This window comes from Lissotriton helveticus, chromosome 2_1 (genome assembly GCF_964261635.1).
Source record: "Lissotriton helveticus chromosome 2_1, aLisHel1.1, whole genome shotgun sequence".
Taxonomy (NCBI): Eukaryota; Metazoa; Chordata; class Amphibia; order Caudata; family Salamandridae; genus Lissotriton; species Lissotriton helveticus.
This window is the reverse complement of record NC_136059.1, coordinates 454,619,423-454,639,681: the sequence shown is the minus strand read 5'-3', so window position 1 is coordinate 454,639,681 and position 20,259 is coordinate 454,619,423. Positions and strand designations below refer to the sequence as shown.

General features: G+C 46.8%; 1 protein-coding gene across 1 annotated transcript in view; it reads left to right on the top strand.

Moving 5' to 3' along the window:
- The window catches only part of SLC38A9 (solute carrier family 38 member 9), a 396,909-nt gene that overhangs the window by 23,932 nt on the left and 352,718 nt on the right, over positions 1-20,259 (top strand). Inside the window, exon 2 of the mRNA XM_078675090.1 lies at positions 19,459-19,608. Within this exon, the coding sequence (XP_078531216.1) occupies positions 19,505-19,608 (104 nt within the window). The 5' untranslated portion in view covers positions 19,459-19,504. The remainder of the gene's footprint in view (positions 1-19,458; positions 19,609-20,259) is intronic.

The following is a 20,259-nucleotide window of genomic DNA, read 5'->3' as shown; positions in this document are numbered from 1 at the left end:
GGTAAGCAGCCGTGCCCCACAGGTACGCCCGCTCCTTTGGTGCCGCCTCCCACATCGCGGCGCCCCCCCCCAGGAGCGAAGACCTCCGGCGATCTTACCGGCTACTCCTGATCCCCGACGCCCTAGTCCCGGGCTGTACTCCGGCAGGCGCCGAGGCGTGAAGCGCGCTGCCGGGCGAAGACACGTGGATGTATCGCGAGGCCCTGGCCACGCCCTCTTGGATCCGGGCAGGCCGCGCGGAGCCTCCTGAGCCTCCATCCACGGGCCCGCGTACCGGCAGGAAAAGTGCAGTGTGTCCCGAAGAAGGGGGGGGGGTGAACCCTGGACACGAGGGACAGCATTGAGCGCCCCAGAGCCACAGGAAACACTGCGCCACCGTACAGTGGGAGCACACCAGGACTCACAATAAAAGGAAATACATACACCAAGAACCATAGGACTGCCTCCACACGCAGAGTTCGAGGGTTCATCATTTGAAACCCCAGCAGTCTGCATCTGCCAATAAGCACTGGTACCCGCAAGAACACCTACGGTCAGGAATACCAGGGAATAACCACAGGAGCGCTGCACCCACCTGTTGCACCGTGCACCTCCACTACAGACATGGCCACCATACCCCCTATTGAACCATTCCTGGTGGAGGGCTCACCATCCTCGCTGGCCCCAAAATGGAAGGACTGGTTGGATCGACTGTTAATCTTCTTCGAAGCTACCAAGGTCCACAAGGACCAGAAATGGGCCATGACTCTCCACCTAGGGGGAAAGGACGTCCACAGCATCGCTAAAACTCTGGTAGAAGTCCCGCCAAAGAATCACCACTCCCTTATAAACGCCCTGAACGCCTACTTCGAGCCCATGGCTAATCAGGACTATGAGAGGTTCATCTTTAGGCAAGCACAGCAGTTACCGGAAGAGTCGTTGGACACGTACCATGCACGGTTGAAGAGTTTGCCGTCAACCTGTGGGTTCGCGGACGCCACTGAAGAAATAAGGGGGCAGATAATTCAAGGGTGTGCGTCAGCCAAACTTTGGGAACGCATCCTAGAAGAGTCAGGGAAACCCCTGGCGGACATTCTAACCTTGGGTCGAACCAAAGAACTGTCGAAGGCCCGAGCAGCACATATGGAAGCCGCCCTCCAGGCGCCAGTGAAGGCCGAACCGGTCAACAAAGTCACAGTAAAGTCACCAGTGAAGTGGAACAAGAGAAACACGGGGTCCGCCGCGGGAACGACAGGGAAGACCTGTGGATACTGCGGAGGAACACCCCATCCGGCTGCGGAGTGCCCAGCCAAGGGGAAGCGATGCTCTGGATGTGGTCGATTCAACCACTTCGAGAAGGTCTGCCGCTCAAAGAAATACCGCAAACCTCGGCAAGTGGTGAACACTGTGCCCAAAGGAAATGCCAGTCAGAGCGACATGGACGATGACGAGGAGGAGGAGAGAGTCGTGCACAAGGTGCACATGATTGGCACTGCAATCCGCCAAGCCAGACGACTGCCTCAGTGTGGAATCTGGGTGGGGGACCAAGAGCTCATGGCCGTGGTAGACACAGGCGCGACCATTAACCTCATGGCTGCCACCCTCCATCAAACGCTTAACCCGCCACCGATCCTGAGTCCGTCACCTATCATTGTATTTGCATACGGTTAGGACAAACTCCTCAGGATCCGAGGGAAATTCAAGACATTAATCTCGCATGGAGACCGATCCATCACCACCAACATATTCGTGGCAGAAGATGGGCAAGGCATGCTACTCGGAACCCGGGCAGCCGAGGACCTGGGAGTAGTCAAGTTCGCATTTGGAGTGCACCAGGAGTCGATTCAACAGCTCATAGTAGAATTCTCAGACATTTTCAAAGGCATTGGGAATTCACGGGAAGCAAGGTGCATCTCCACATCGACCACACTGTGCAGCCAGTGGCACTAAGGCATCGCCGCATTGCTTTCCATCTCAGACCTCTCGTAGAGGAGGAACTCAAGAAGCTTGAAGAAGCAGGAATAATAGAAAAGGTGACGGGCCCCACTCCCTGGGTTTCACCCACATTGGTCACACGAAAACCGAAGCAACCAGGAGCCGTCCGGATTTGTGTGGACATGCGTCTCCCCAACGCTGCCATCAAGAAGCAGCGCCACATAACGCCCACCATTGACGACCTGATAGGTGAGATGGCGGGAGCCAGCTGGTTCTCAAAACTGGATCTGCGCTCCGGATATCACCAACTGGTACTCGATGAAGAGTCACGCAACATCACGACCTTCTCGACCCACGTAGGACTCCGGAGATACACCCGCCTCAGCTTCGGTGTGTCCAGCGTGGCCGAGGTATTTAAAAATGTTATACAAGAACTAATCGCGGACATACCAGGGGTGATCAATGTCAGTGATGACATTATGATACACGCCCGCACCATACAAGAGCATAACAACCGACTAGTGCAGGTGTTCCGGAAACTAAGGGCAGCCGGTCTCACATTACATCGGGAAAAGTGTGAATTTCTGAAACGGAAGCTACAGTTTTTCGGGTACACTTTTTCCGCAGAGGGGGTCAAACCGGATCTGGACAAGGTAAAGGATATCAAAGAAGCCGCTCCCCCCACCACCGTCACCGAAGTCCGCAGCTTCTTGGGGATGGTAAATTACTGCGGGAGGTTTATTCGCGATCTCGCCAACCTCACACTCCCGCTGAGAGAACTTACAAAAGACACCACACCCTGGAGATGGGGGCCTGAACAGATGAAAGCATTCCAAGAGATCAAAGCAGCCTTGTCCGATGCCACCACGCTGGCATTTTTTGATCCCCGGAAGCTAACACTTGTGGCCGTGGACGCTGGTCCTGGAGGACTAGGAGCTGTCCTGATGCAGCGGCAGAGGGCCGATGAAGACTGGACCCCGGTGGCATTTGCTATCCGCTCCCTCACTGAGACTGAACAACGCTATTCTCAAATTGAGAAGTAGGCAATAGCAATCCACTGGGGGTGTCAGCACTTCCACCTGTATGTATATGGGAAACCGTTTGTAGTGGCCACTGATCACAAGCCGTTGGTTGCTCTCTTCTCCGGAACATCCACAAAACCTCCACCTCGCATCGAAAAGTGGATGCTCCAACTTCAAGACTACAACTGCCAAGTAGAGTATCAACCTGGGTCCGGAAATCCCGCAGACTACCTTTCACGACACCCGCGACCAGCCACTCGAGAAGAAATGGAAGACGTGGCGGACACCGAAGCCTATGTGAGGTGCATCACTACCCGATCATGCCCGATGCCCATATCGTTGGAGAGCATTGCGGAGGCCACCCGAAAGGACGACTGCCTACAAAGGGCCCGACTGGCGCTGCAGAACGAGAACTGGCATCGAGCCAAAGAGGAGTGGAAAATACTGACACCCGAAGCGCGACGCACAATGGAGAGCCTTCATCACGTGAGAGGAGAGCTGAATGAAGATGACACCGGATGCCTGTTGAGAGGCCATAGGCTGGTCATGCCATCCTCTCTAACAGCCCAAGTGGTACAACTGGCCCATGTTGGCCACCAAGGAATGGTCAAAACAAAATCTCGATTGAGGACCAAGGTATAGTTTCCTCTCATGGACGACATGGTGGAAGCCGCGGTGAGATCGTGCGTGGCTTGTCAGGTCACCGGAGATGCCCCGCTAGAGGCCCCGGTCATAGCAGAACCCCGACCACGACACCTATGGGAGTGTGTCAGTCTGGACTTTGGCAGCCTCCCGGATGGGCGACACACTATGGTAGTCATTGATGATCATTCCAAATACCCGGAAGTAGAAATAGTCTCCACCACCAGTGCTATGGAAGTAATTCCCAAGCTTGAAAAAATAATAGCCGCTCATGGAGTGATGAAAGCACTACGTACGGACAATGGACCTCCTTTTCAGAGACCAGAACTGGCCAGCTACCTCAGTGCTTTGGGAATCCGACATCGCCGAATAACCCCACGATGGCCACAGGCCAATGGCGAGGTGGAGCAGTTCATGCGAACTCTCAATAAGGTAATAAGGATCGTCCATGACAAAAGACAGTCATTGGAGCTGACAATCTTCATGTTTCTGAGGAGCTATCGCCAAACACCACACACAACCACTGGGGTCGCCCCAGGACATGTCCTCATGGGACGGGTGATTGCAGACTCCATTCCACATCATCCCCGCTGGAAACCAGAGTTATCCGATGAAGGTCAGATTGAAGCCAAACGGCAGAAAGCCTGTGCCCAAGCCAGCCAGCGTAGAAGAGCCAAAGCATCGCAGAATACCCGCGGAGACCTGGTACTGCTGAAGAATCGCGTAACCAGTGGGAAGTTCAGGTTGACGTATGAGAAGAAACCATGGAAGGTGGTCAACGTGAAAGGAACCCGCATCATAGCAACACGAGGACGAGAGACTGTGACTCGGAATGTGTCCCATTTCAAGCTGTACTATCCCGAGACCGGGGTGGTCCCCGTGCCTGAGTCGCCAGAAACCCAGGTGCCACCCGGCCAGTGGTGGCAAACTTCCCAACACCTGGAGGGTGCTACCAAGGGGAAATGTCTCCGGACTCGACAGGCGAAGCTGATGGTTGCCCTGAAGAACTGGAAGGCGTCAGTGCTGAGCGGGGCGGTAATGACTCTGTCGCCCCCGACAACGAATCGTTATCCCCGGCTGGGGGTAATGTCGAGCCAACCAGAGGGGCCTCTCAATATCGGCTGAGGAGAAACCCAGAGCCCTCCTGCCGCCTCCGGGACTATTTCACGTAAGACTGTTCCACTGCATGTTTAAGTGAATTGCCAACCAGAGACTGCTAAGTGAATCACAGAGACTGAGGGTGTTAGACTGTAGTACTGAGTCATTCCAGTGTTATGTTATGTTATGTTACGTTGTTTTTGTATAGCGTACGGCTACTCGAAAGGAGTGTCCCGACGCTTTTCCACCCGTGGCTCATAAAAGTAACACAACACAGCTAAAACACAAGACCCTAAAAGGAGAAAAAAAAAAGAAACAGTTTAATAAAAAAACAGACTAGGAATTAAAAAGCCAAGTCTTCAGGCTCCTCCTAAACTGAAGCAGATTGGCAGTACTGCGCAGCGCAAGCGGAAGCGAATTCCACACCTGAGGCGCTCGGCAGCTGAAGGATCGCCCTCCTGCGCGCGCCTTCCTCACCCGTGGAACCACCGCTTTAAAAAGGGTTTCCGAACGGAGAGAGCGAACTGGATGATAGAAGTTCAGTCTCCGCTGTAAGTATCCCGCCCCTGATCCATGCAAAGCTTTGTGCATCAGGGTCAAGGATTTAAACAGAATCCGCTTCCTAATAGGGAGCCAGTGAAGCTTCTGAAGCAACCCTGAGGCACGGGCACGTCTGCCAAGACCAAAAATTGCCCGGGCAGCAGAGTTCTGCACCACCTGAAGGCGCTGAACCAGATAATCTGGAAGGCCAAGAAAGAGGGCGTTTACATAATCCAGCCTAGAGCCGATAAGAGCCTGAACGGTAATCCTCCTGTGTTCCTCCGACAACAGGGGCAAGAATTTGCGAAGCATCTTCAGGATTCCGTAGCAGGTACCAGCCAGACCAAGGATATGAGTTCGCAACGCCAGCTGATTATCTAGCTTGACACCCAGATTTTTAGCAACCTGGGAGGACTGAGCCGGAGGATTCATGTCAGACGGCCACCAATGCTGCCAATCAGGCTCGACGACACAGCCAAAGAATAAAATCTCAGACTTGCCCGAGTTGGCCCTCAGACTGTTCCGTTGGAACCAGTCGAAGACCAACGCAAGGCAGTCCCGGATTCTCTCTCCATCAAACTCTTGGTCTTTCCCGCAAGTGAAGAGGAGTTGCGTGTCGTCGGCATAGGAGACGATCTGGGCCCCACAGGCCTCCACCAAGGCCGCCAAAGGGGACATAAAGATGTTGAATAACGTGGGGCTCAACACAGAACCCTGTGGAACCCCAACTCCCAGTGGCGGCATCTCGGCGGAGCTCTGGGAAACCCAGACCGACTGGCGGCGATCTTCCAGGAAAGAGGTGAACCACCTGAGCACCGTCCCCCTGAGGCCGATGTCATAAAGCCTCGCTAAAAGCGCCTTATGGGGGACGGTGTCGAACGCCGCCGACAGATCTAACATGACCAGCATGGCCCTACCGCCGACATCCAGAGTCTCCCTGATAATCTCAGTCACCTCCAACAGAGCCGTTTCCGTACTAAAATTAGGACGGAAACCCGATTGAGATGAGTGGAGCAGATTGTTAGCTTCCAAAAAGCCCGACAGGACTCTGTGGGCGTGTTTTTCCGTGATCTTCGCCAGTGCAGGTAAAAGCGAGATTGGCCTGTAGTTCGCCAAAACCTCGGTGTCAAGACCCGGTTTTTTTAAGAGGGGGATCACCATCGCTCTTTTCCAAGAGCTGGGGACCCTTCCCTCTTTCAAGGAGGAATTGAGGACAGAATTGACCATAGGATTCACCACCGCCGCCATCCCGGCCAAAAATTTGGCAGGGCAGGGGTCGAGTGGCGAGCCAGATTTAAGGTTAGCCAATAACGCCTGAGAGACATCACAGGCAACAGTAGGGAAATCTGATAGCGTCGCCGCAGATATCTGCGGTAGACTACCGTCCGCCCTAATACCATTGCCTCGCTCCGGTCCCCCCTCAAAGGTGGCCTGAATGGCCTTGATCTTACCTGTGAAGAAGCCAGCCAGATCATGCGCCCAAGCATCCGCTGAAACTGGAGGGGGCGGATGAGAGCTGGAGATAGTAAACTCCTTCACGATATTAAAGATCTCCTTACAGGAGTTCGCCGATGCCTCTATCCTCCTCGCCAGATAGTCCCTCTTGGCATCCAGGATGTCCCGATGGTAGGCCTTAACTGCTGCCTTATAGGCAAGTTTGGCCTCCCCATCGTACATACGGCGCCACGCCCTCTCGGCCACCTTGCACTGACTACGGGCCACACGAAGCGCCTCCGTAAACCACGGGGCCGATTGCCTCGCCACCGTGGACCGGGGGGCAGCCTTGGGGGCTAGATCATCCAACCTGTCTATAAGCCAACGCTGTAGAGACTCCACATCACAGTGTAATCATTACATGTCATTTCTTTTATTGCTTCTGTGTTTGGGGAGGAATGTTGTGTTCCAGCTTATGCACGCTTGTGGCGCAACAGGCGTGCGGCGTAGCCCTCATGTGACCTGCCTAATAAAAGGGGTCTCCGCACGTACGTACGCCAGTTGGCAACGACGTGCAGAGCCACTAACAGTTCCCCAAGTGTCCGTGTGCTTTATTTATATATATATATATATATATATATATATATATATATATATATATATATATATATATATATATATATATATATATATATACATCGACACAACAGGTGGGATAGGGTAGGTGGAATGCATTGGGTTTTAGTCAACACATACATTAGTCATGCAATTTATGCTGTATTGTTATAGCGTAAATGGAAGAGAATTTATTACTGGTGAAATAGCTTGGCTTTGCTTACTGCCAGTTGAATATTCTGAATAACGAGTTTATAGCATGCTGCTTATATAATACGAGACTCGTATTAATGAAAACTCAACATTTATGAAGCAATATTTAACAATGTAATGTTGCAACTGTAAAACCTAATAAAGTCTGTTAAAAAAAATCACTTTGTCTCACTCAAACATTGAAACCTTACTAGAAATATGTCTAGCACCCAAAAATGATTTCATATAGTCCACTTTGTGCATTCTTTAGTTCATTACATTATAGTACACGCCCAGCAACTAACTCCCTGCTTCTATTATGATGGCTGTTCTCATGCCCCTGAGTTTTGCAGGTGGAGATATGCTCACTCCCGTCCTACTAACTCCTGTATGTACACACACATGCGAATAACTTGGTAGAACAATTCTAAAAATCATTCAGCGGCCGAAGAACAAGGTTACACCACAGCTGAACATATATTAATCACGGATAACCATAGATCATTAATAAAAATAACGATAAGGTACTCTGAAATAGAGCCTTCTACGCTGAATTAGGTAGGCTATAGATGATGATTCATGTGAAGATGTATAAAATGCGAGGTGCCCTGCCTAGATAATAAAACATGCTTATTGTGCTGGATCACACTGTAGACGGAAATGAGGATCACACATATAAAAAATTATGGAAAATATCATTAGGGGGATCGAAGAGAAACTTTAACACGACCAATCTGTTTACCTGTGTACTAGACCTTAGGATTTCAACGGTTTGTACGGATCTGCCGTCTCTGAAAACTCCCTGCAAAAAGACATTTTATATTCTATCCCAGAACTTTCCTTGAATTTTCCCTATCCTTTTCTCAAACGCTCCTCCTATTCCACTCGTGTGGTGTGAGATTCCATAGCATCAATTTGGGTTCATCTTCCCATGTAAACACTTCTACCAACTTTTACCATAAGATGCAAGTACTGCAGAGAAAGGTGGACATAAGTGTATGTCTGTTCTGCAAACAAGCGGGCTAGAGCTTAGCACAGGCACTAGAGGGACAGTCTGACTTTTGTAACAAAACCACCTCCGCAGATCATCTAGCAAGATTTGAGAAGATGTCAGAGGGCCTGCTTCAAAAGTGAGATGATTTCTTTTCGCATCTGGCCTAGTCGCAATTTTACCTGTTTTGCCAGACTCATTTAAAAAAAAAATCGTAATAAAAATACATACAGATATACAAACACAGACAGGTTTTTCCTCTTCATCCACTGGTCTGTTTAAATGTCATTCACATTTGTTTCCGCCCACCACATTGCAGAAGGCAGTGGGTCAGCCGACTTCAGCCATTAGCTCTCTTCGCTGTTTGTTACATAATTTTGCTCTTGCACAAGTGTACAGCTACTACCTAAAAGGTAGTCTCAATTTCTGTGCCAGAGTCGGTAGGCCAATCTCTGTTTTTATTTCTTTATTTTTTGCGGTGAGTCGTTTATGTGATGTGACATGTTTTATGTATGTATTTATTGGTATTTACAGAGTGTTAACCTAGCTAGGACCTAGAGTGCTATACTTTACATTTGTGGTTGGGAGACGATCTAGAAAATCGTGTATATCAAGTGGAGATTGCACAAATACATTTCACATTTTTTTAGGCGCAGAGAGATTGTGATATGGTCAGAATCACTTGATATTGTGAGGAGTACCAAGGCTGGGATTCAAACCTGGATCCCCCTGGGTACAAGGTCAGCAGCACAAGCCACTAAGCCACATCTCCTATTTTTTCTTCTTCTTTTTTTTTGCAAACCTATACATGCTACCCTTTAGACATTTTTACATGTTCCTTTTAATGCATGTTTCGTATTTTGCACACACAAAAAAATCAAATTGTGGCTGTGCCAAGGCAGACCTATTGGCTTTGACAGTGTATGTTATATTTGTATCCTTTCTTGCAGTCCAGCTCCTTTTAGTTCCTCATTTCTCCATCTCTGCGCACTAATTTGCTGTGAAATCGCCTTGGTACCTTGCTGGTGCACTGTTAATGTGATTTCAGTGCTAAGTTAGGGCAATATATGTCTTGTGTTTTTACAAAGAACCTATATCATAACCTCTCTTTCATGTGTCATCATGGCAATTATGTCATCAACCTAAATCCTGCACAGCCTTCTCTTAACCCCCTCCCTGTATCCCTACTCCAAGAGCGCTGATACGTTCTGTCTGTGTATTTATTTATTTTGCCACTGTACGTTCTATGCACATGTACTGTTTATCCTGTGTTTCAGAAAATTCAATAAAAAGATGTGAATTAAAAATTAGTTTTTAATGAAATTCATGTAGCATATCTTTGGAGTTTAACTGATGGGAAATTCAAGCACCAAAACTGCTAAAAACAGACTTTTCAAAACAACCTTGACTTTTGACTGTTTAGAGTAGGTGCAATTAAGAATGATGAAAGTTGAGAGCCATCCCACCTGGTTGGACTCTAGCAGCATGTCTTTTATTGTAATTCAATGTATATAGCACTTACTACCCTGGAGTCTCTTCTCTGTATGTGCGACCCCTTATTTCAGCATGTGCTAGTATTTTAAGATTTATAATGGCACTTTATTAAATGCCTGAATAAATACATCTAAATATGCACAATGCGTCTTTTAGGCAGGTTTCAAGATCGTGGTAGACGCCAAAGCCGTAAGTTAAGGTTTTGAATATTTAGTAGATTGTCAATGTGACAGCGGTGGTTGAACGTAACCTGAGTAAGTAGTGTTTTTGTACTGCTGAATGTAAGAAATGAACATTCTATCTATCTATCTATCTATCTGTCTGTCTGTCTGTCTGTCTGTCTGTCTGTCTGATGTGATAGGGGTGATAGCACCTTATCATGTATATATGTGTGTTTGTGTGTGTTTATATTATGTGTGTGAGTGTGTGTGTGTATGTATGTATATATATATATATATTACCTACTGGCGGTCGCCAGTAGGTATATATAGTTAGGATTTTTTCTCTATGGGTTTTTTGAAAATTCTATGTCTAATAACTTTGGCGTTTGTGGACGGAATCGGCTGAAATTTTCAGGAAAATGGCACATTTTGTTTCTGAGCAGCCCTTGAAAATTTGGGGGGGGTTCGTCCAGTGGGGGCCGAGAAAAAAGGGGGGTCCCAAAACGTGTTTTTAACATTGAGTTTTCCATAGGGCGGTTGGCCTCACTTTTAGCCCGAACGGCTGAATGGATTTGCACGAAACTTGGCAAAATTGTAGGGACTGGTAGCCCGATGTGCCTTTTGTAGGTCTCAATATATGTGCTCCAGTGGATTTTGAGAAATTAACGTTTAAAAAAAGATATATATCTGTAACAGCGGACCGGTTAGCGCTCTGGTTCGCGGACTTTTCGCGCAACGGAGCTTTGTGAAGCGAAGCTGATTGGTTCTCCGGCGTCTGTCAACATTCCAAACAGTCCGTAGCGGCCGCCATCTTGTCTCTCGGTAGGATCGAGAGACAAGAGGAGGTCAAAACAAAGGGGGAAATAACTATAAGGGGGCATAGTAGATCCTCGCTGACCCCCTAGGTTTGATGTGGAGGTTTTAAAAGGGCCCCGCGGGGCAAAAAAAAATAATAATAATAATAATCGAACGGCTGAATGGATTTGCACGAAACTTGGCAAAATTGTAGGGACTGGTAGCCCGATGTGCCTTTGCTAGGTCTCAATATATGTGCTTCAGTGGATTTTGAGAAATTAACGTTCAAAAAAAGATATATATCTGTAACAGCGCACCGCTTCGCGTACTTTTCGCGTTACGGAGCTTTGCGAAGCGAAGCTGATTGGCTCTCAGGTGTCTGTAAACATTCCAAACAGTACGTAGCGGCCGCCATCTTGTCTCTCGGTAGGATCGAGAGACAAGAGGAGGCCAAAGCGAAGGGGCAAATGACCATAAGGGGGCATAGTAGATCCTCGCTGACCCCCTAGGTTTGATGTGGAGGTTTTAAAAGGGCCCCGCGGGGCAAAAAAAAAAAATAATAATAATAATCGAACGGCTGATGACCATAAGGGGGCATAGTAGATCCTCGCTGACCCCCTAGGTTTGATGTGGAGGTTTTAAAAGGGCCCCGCGGGGCAAAAAATAATAATAATAATAATAATCGAACGGCTGAATGGATTTGCACGAAACTTGGTAAAATATTAGGGACTGGTAGCCCGATGTGCCTTTGCTATGTCTCAATATATGTGCTTCAGTGCATTTTGAGAAATTAACGTTCAAAAACAAGATATATATCTGTAACAGCGCTCCGCTTCGCGGAGATAAAATTATATCTGTATTACCTAGCTGTTGCTAACACCAGTTAGCGACGGCTAGTAGGAGATAGCGACCATCTTGGGTCCCACTTTGCATGTGAGTGATATTTATCACTAATGACATGCAAAGTGGGCATGCCAAGATGTTAGCGACTGGAAACAGTCGCTAACATCGCTATCTCCTATTATCAACTTTTGGAAATATTCGAGATAAGCGCGAATATCTCCAAAAAGTAACAGCTGCCCTGAGCAGTTCTTAGCCATGTTATCCAATGGGAGGTGGATAACATGGCTAAGAGCATTAGCTCGGTAATGCATGAATATCGCGGAGTTTTCAGCGATATTAATGCATTGCGCTCGTTTTTTATCGTATTTGCGATAAACCTTGATAATAGCAAGGTTTATCTGCGATAATTTCTGACGGTAAAAAAATCTTTGCAATGCATCGTTAGGGATAAATATCGCTTAACTTTGGTAATATGCCCCAACGTCTGTTAACGTTCGATTCGAAGGAAATCAGGAATTGTTGAAAAACATTGTGTGCGCCATCTTGTCTTTTTTCAAATGCCACACTTTTGTCGTGCACGGCAGCCATTTTAGATGCCTTGACCAGATCCACTCTGTGCACGCTGTCGATCCTTAGCATGGCTCCCCACCCTCGCAAGCATCTCCCCCAGGCAGTGGTCACCCCCGCTCTCTGTTTTATGCATGGGTAATAAACCTCCCCCCATCTGCTCTGTTCTTCCCTGAGAATCACACCCTGTGCCCGCCCGACACCTCCCTTTCGCCCTATTCACTACCGCACCCTCTGACACTCCTTTTCCTCTGTGTCCGATTGTCCAGGCCGGTCCTAGGCTATCAGCTAGCCCTGCAGATGTAGTTTATGGCCACAGCTGTAAAGAATCACCCGTCTTCAAAGGAGTTATAGTAGATCAAGGCCCACACTCGATGAGATCCGTCACAGCAGAAGCGTTGCTATTATCTGATAACCATCCTGTATTGTGATTGGGGAGGGGACCGAGCGTGAAGCGGAAGATTCCAGGGATGACTCTTTGTACATCAAAGTTTTTACAATTATGTGTCACATTAAAAATATATAGCACTCCGACAAAGTAGTAAGATTATAAAACTTTAATAATTTATAAATATATACAAGAAAACAAAAATAGTAATAACATATAAACATTTTTAGAGAAAAACAACGAAGTAGCGGTCGGCTGTGCGAATAGTCCCAACGCAGCACAACGTCCAGATTTCCGGCGTGGGGCGTCGCGGGGGGTGGGTCATCAGTAGCAAACTGTTGTGCGAATAGTTCCAAGGCAGCAGAACGCGCCGAAATCTAGATGACACGAAAGTGATGTCTAGTAAGTTGCCACCCAGCAAATAACGGCGTGGGGCGTCGCGGGGGGTGGGTCATCAGTAGCAAACTGTTGTGCGAATAGTTCCAAGGCAGCAGAACGATGGCACCAAGGTGATGTCCAGTAAGTTGCCGCACTGGTTTTGGTATCCTACAATGCTGCTCCGAATAACGGCGTGGAGCGCCCCGGGGGAGGCGGCGTGAACGGGCCTCTCCAGGTGGAGTCTCATCTGTTTTAGTGGGGCGCCCCTTTACCGTTTCAGTTGCCATTCCGTCCGCTTTTGGTCCACTGTGTCAAAATCCGCCATTCAGCTGAGTTGCGCCCACTCTTGCGGTGCAGCGATAGGCGGCTGTCACAGGACTCTCAAAATGGCGGCAGGCTGTTTCCTTTTTGGGCCTGGTCCACTGAAATGGCCCTGGGACACCTTGGAAATCGGACGCTTGTCTGCTAGGTCTTGGACCCCATTCTCGAAAGCGTCCCCTCCGCCTTGAGAATTCATCAAAAGTTTTGGGGGCTCCGACTCCTGCAGGCTTCTGGTGGGGAGCGGCTGCCATGATTGCTCGCGGAATGACCACGACTGAGCTACGAGATGGTGGTGCTTTCATGCTGACGCCAGCTTCAGTCTGAAACATCCAGAAACAAGGTGGGGCTTTCATCGTTTGGGGGAAAAAAAAAGTTTTCATCCAATGAAAAGTGTTGTTTTTAGGTCATATGATCAAGCCTTCCATCATTAGGAAACCAAAAGTAAAATGAACCAATGAAAAGTTTTATAAACAAGTCACATGACCTGTTATGCGGCATAGGGTATAAAATGCGGAGAAAATACGTTGGCACGTGAGGCGGCGTCAGTAGCGGACCGATGTGCGAATAGGCCGAAGGCAATACAACGCGCCAAGATCCGGATGGCACCGAGGTGGTGTCATAGTTGAGAGTTCTGAGCAGCGGTTGTAACACTGTCTGAAGCTTATTTGCAGCTGCTGCAGCTTCACTACGCGCCAAGATCCGGATGGCACCGAGGTGGTGTGTAGGAAGTTGCCGCACTGGTGTGGCCATCCTACAATGCTGAAAGTCGGCGTGGGGCGCCCCGTTGGCCTGTGAGTTTGCGTCAGTAGCGGACCGATGTGCGAATAGGCCGAAGGCAGCACAACGCGCCAAGATCCGGATGGCACCGAGGTGGTGTCTAGTAAGTTGTCGCACTTCTGTGGCCATCCTACAATGTTGAAAGTCGGCGTGGGGCGCCCCGTTGGCCTGTGAGATGGTGTCAGTAGCGGACTGATGTGTGAATGGGGCCAAAGGCAGCGCAACAATATTTTCTACTATATTTCCGGTGTAGAAGACACCACAAGGCGCTGAGATGCCAAGATCCGGATGGCACCGAGGTGGTGTGTAGCAAGTTGCCGCACTGGTGTGGCCATCCTACAATGCTGAAAGTCGGCGTGGGGCGCCCCGTTGGCCTGTGAGATGGCGTCAGTAGCGGACCGATGTGCGAATAGGCCGAAGGCAGCACAACAATATTTTCTGACTGACACCACAAGGCGCTGAGATGCCAAGATCCGGATGGCACCGAGGTGATGTCTAAGTTGCGGACTGATGTGCGAATGGGGCCAAAGGCAGCGTAACAATATTTTTTGTATGGAAGATACCACTAGGCGTTGAGATGCCAAGATTCGGATGGCACTGAGGTGATGTCTAGCAAGTTGGTGTGGTCATCCTACAATGCTGAAACTCGGCGTGGGTCACCCCATTAGCCTGTGAGATGGCGTCAGTAGCGGACCGATGTGCGAATAGGCCGAAGGCAGCACAACGCGCCAAGATCCGGATGTCACCGTGGTGGTTTCATAGTTGAGAGGCACTTCATCTGCAGTGGGGCGCCGAGATCCGGATGGCACCGAGGTGATGTCTAGCAAGTTGCTGTACTGGTGTGGTCATCCTACAATGCTGAAACTCGGCGTGGGTCGCCCCATTAGCCTGTGAGATGGCGTCAGTAGCGGACCGATGTGCGAATAGGCCGAAGGCAGCACAACGCGCCAAGATCCGGATGTCACCGTGGTGGTTTCATAGTTGAGAGGCACTTCATCTGCAGTGGGGCGCCGAGATCCGGATGGCACCGAGGTGATGTCTAGCAAGTTGCTGTACTGGTGTGGTCATCCTACAATGCTGAAACTCGGCGTGGGTCGCCCCATTAGCCTGTGAGATGGCGTCAGTAGCGGACCGATGTGCGAATAGGCCGAAGGCAGCACAACGCGCCAAGATCCGGATGTCACCGTGGTGGTTTCATAGTTGAGAGGCACTTCATCTGCAGTGGGGCGCCGAGATCCGGATGGCACCGAGGTGATGTCTAGCAAGTTGCTGTACTTGTGTGGTCATCCTACAATGCTGAAACTCGGCGTGGGTCGCCCCATTAGCCTGTGAGATAGCTGTTCTTTGGATTTGGGCCTGGTCCACCAAAATGGCCCTGGGACACCTTAGAACTCGGACGCTCGATTTTTTTTTCCTTTCCTGTACATGCAAAAAAAGGTAAATGCCCGGTACGTTACACGCTTCATCTGCCACGATGAACTCTCCAGAGGAACCGAAAAAAAATATAGTTGTGGTAACTATACCATGCATCGTCATATGGAGAGGTGGCACCAATTAATTATAGTGCTGCATAAAAGAGAGATTTGGAGGAGAACCCCTGACCTGCTAGTACATTCATCAAAGAAGTGGCACTGAGAGCTTCAGAGGCAAGGGAAACGGTCCCAAATATTTAGAAGAACTTTGGAAAGATTAAAATGACATGTTTAGATTGTGGCAAATTAATTTCATGTGGACAGATGAGTGTTACTCTAATAAATACAGCATATGAACATCATCATAGTCGATGGTTGGTAGAGACATTTTGACTATATCCTGGACCTGCCCGTCCTCGCCCAAAATGGCGCCAGAATAAATGGGACTCGTAACTCCTTGTTGTGTACTGGTTGCAGAACCTTGAAATCACGAGATACGTATGCAGTTTTGAAGCACATGGCGGGCGGGGACGAGAATTGATTGAATATTTCGACATCCCTATTGATATTAAGTTCTGATGTGTTATTGATTACTGTACTGTTGAAAGTTCGAATTAACGTCACCCATGGTACTTGCCCGCAAATGTATATCTAGATAATTTTATTGTAACTGGCCCTGTCGTATTTTAATTATAAAATGTACGTCCACCGATTCCGTAACTGTTAGACACCTTAGTTCTTGCAACCTAATGGCCCGCCCGTTACGTTCCTCTACAGTGTACTTTACTTTACTTTGTGTAAATGTCTATTCATCATATACGATTACAGTTTGCTCCGTGGCCGGCCCACGTGGTTATAGGCTCGTATTTGTATAATGAAATTTTCACAATAAAGGTTTTTAAAAGAAAACATGGTAGTAGTATATACATTGGTAAAGTTTTTAATAATAGTCACTGTTTTAGAATCATTAAAAGGCAAGTGAAATAAAGCAGACCAATTACATGAAGGGTAAAAGGTATAATACGAAGGAACGCAGTAAAGATAAATGGTCAAGGGCTGTTGTGTTTTCTATTCCTGCAACATAAAGTGATCGATAAGAATCTCATATTCAGGCGTATCGGCGACTAAGACAGCAGGTCGACCCTCTTTTGCTCAACGGCTCCGTCATGGGACGAAGAAACGCTCTTTTTCTCGAAAAAAGAATATATTTTACTTGCAGGACAGTTGTAAAATTTCCGGGAAAGTACATTAGCCTGGAACATTATAACATATATTTAAGAAAAAATAATGTTCGGAAGTAATGAAAAGCGTAATTTTTAGGTCATATGACCAAGCCTTTCATCATTACAATAAGAAAAGTAAAATGAACCAATAAAAAGTTTTATTAACAAGTCACATGACTTGTTATGCTTACGTTACGCGCTGCGCGCCCCGGATGACTTCCGGATGCGCTAACGCGGCGCGTCATATGACGCATTACGCGACAACGCAGGTACAGAATATAGTCAAAATGTCTCCACCAACCAGCGGTCGGAACACAACCCCTTTCAGCAGGCTAAATAGTTCTGTTAAATGACAACAGAAGGGACAGGCAACAAGAACCATCAGTCAAAGAGGGGAGGGCTAGTTCTTCTCTACCGGGTTACATTGGGGCGCTACCGGAACTGATCGAATTGGTAGTCTACAGTGTTTCTGGATGTTTCAGACTGAAGCTGGGGTTAGCATGAGAGCAGCACCATTTCGTAGCTCCGTCGTGGTAATTCCGCAACCAATCATGGCAGCCGTTCTTTATCGTTATTTTGGGCGGGGTGGGTGGCGGAGCCGAGCTGTTTTGCAGCCATCATTGTGTGGAGTTCAGTTCATCTCACTAGTTTTGTATTTGTCATGAGGGGTTGTTCCTAATGTTTCTATTTTAGCGAGGTCAAAAAGAGATCCCATTAGTGGCCTACTGATTTTGCTCGATTCCTTTTCTTTTTTTTTACACGATTTTTCGTTATCTGCAAAGACTAAACAGAGTATTGCGACTCTGTGTTTGTTTGTAAATAGAGAATGAACCAAAGAGAACTAATTCTAAAACAGTAAATACTTGGATAACAATGAATCAAATGGAGAGAGAAGCAGGCACGACGGATTACAATGGGGGCAAAGACCTGCGTTAACTACCTTTCACTATCTGCAAAGAGAGAGTACTCCTAATAGAAATGAGGGGGGGGGGGGCACCATTCAAAGCAGATCAGTGTGCATAAACACGAAAATGTTTTCACTTACCACGTACTTGACATTCGACAGCTTATGATATTTGCTATTAAAAAACCATTGAAATTCACTGAAAAAACCATAGGTTATAGACCATATATAGTTAGGAATTAGCATTTACAAAACCTTGAAAATTCACTGAAAAAACCATAGGTTATAGACCATATATAGTTAGGAATTAGCATTTAAAAAACCTTATTTTACTCACACAAAACCATTGAAATTCCATATATAGTTAGTTGCACTAACTATATATCGCGCACCTGCAATCCACTGCTGATGATGTCACATATTACATCATTCATGACATGGTCAGTGACATCACTGATGACATCACTGATGACATCTCAAATGACATCACTGATGACATCACTAATGACATCTCATTTGACATCATTCTTGTGCTAATACGATAAACCTCTTCAGACTCTAATATAATCTTAGATACACTCAGTGTATACAGACACTCACACACTTCCACTCATCCATGGAGTTACTCACACACCCAGTCAGTCATGCAAAGAAACAATCTCATCTCCATTTCTTCAACTATACAGTTAAACACACCTTACTTATTGAAACATATACTAACACATATTTACTCTCTTATACAATCCCTGATACAAGTTCACAATGATCGATACAACCACTCACTCATTCGGTGGCTCTCATGCACAGTTATTTATATATGCCAACTCTCACATGTACTGTGTTTTACATATGTACTTACTATGACATGTAGCATTGAGATATCCATTTACTCATCAATACACTCATGCACACAGTCAACTGCCCATGTAGCTGTTTCCACATGCACTCTTGAACTCATACACCTAGTGAATAAACTGTTCACACATCTATGCATAGAGTCACACACCTTTCAGCCACCCCCACACAAACTCAATCTCCCATAGAAATACTTGGGCAAGCAATTAATAACACATATAGCCTCTCGTATAGCTAATGATCAACACATGCAGCAGTTTACAGAACAACAGACATAATGATGCACAAATTAAGACAGTTTAGTCACTAACCCATGCATTCAGTGAGACACATTTAATCACTCACTCATACAGTCAGTCACGCACCTACTAAATCCTTCATCCAGACACTTATACATCCACTCATTCTTCAATATGTAAGATATATTTTAACTTTACAGAAACATACAGTCACTGGATGTTGTCATCAGTGATGTCATCAGTGATGTCATTTGAGATGTCATCAGTGATGTCATCAGTGATGTCACTGACCATGTCATGAATGATGTAATATGTGACATCATCAGCAGTGGATTGCAGGTGCGCGATATATAGTTAGTGCAACTAACTATATATGGAATTTCAATGGTTTTGTGTGAGTAAAATAAGGTTTTTTAAATGCTAATTCCTAACTATATATGGTCTATAACCTATGGTTTTTTCAGTGAATTTTCAAGGTTTTGTAAATGCTAATTCCTAACTATATATGGTCTATAACCTATGGTTTTTTCAGTGAATATATATATATATATATATATATATATATATATATATTACTATATATGTGTGTATACTGCATTGATAATTAACAATATTATACAATATTATGATAAAATGCTCACATTTTCACACAGGACACTTTGAGACTGACAGTCGGAGAGATTTCTTAATAAATCTATCATGGAAGATGATTCCAAGCCTCTCCTACACCCCTCAGCGTCTGAAGAAGGCATTGCCAGAGTTGAAAGAAACCCCTGTGACTCCATAGACCCAAGAACTCGAAGGTAAGTGGTGTAAGGATGATGTAGCATTTATTGATGTTCAAGAGCAATGAATACAGCACCATAGGCAGAGAAGGTAACTGTGTTTCTGCAGTTCCGTGGCAAGGACTTTTAGCCCCTTATGCAAAGTGACATTTTGCCCGTCCTTCACATGACAATGTACCCTAGATGGTATCTTCCTAGTCTGCTGCCTCTTATTGCCCTGGCTTACAACTCCACTGAGTCATACAATGCCCGTGCTTACTTTATAGTTCACATCTACTTCCTCTACAATATAGTAAATACGTGGGCAAACAGCTGGTCCTGTGCTTTGTGCCTGAAGCCACACACACACCTGTTGGTGGGTTATGGATGGAAGTGTTCACCAATGTTATGGAGAGCCTGCGTTCATTTAACTGCATGGATAGGGTATCAGAAAAATGCGAGACCAACGTGAGTTACTCATTTTTTTATTAAAGAATAGCCGATTAAGTGACAATAGTCCTTTTTTATATTTTGCCTACAGATTTGACTATATTCCCAGTAAAACTCCACTGCATGAGTGAAAATAAGCATAGTTCCGTAGTGTTTAATTTATGTAATACGGGCGAGTTAGAGGGCATCAAATGATGATGGCTGAAGGAATGCCTATGGCCGGAAGATGCTTGCAGAAGG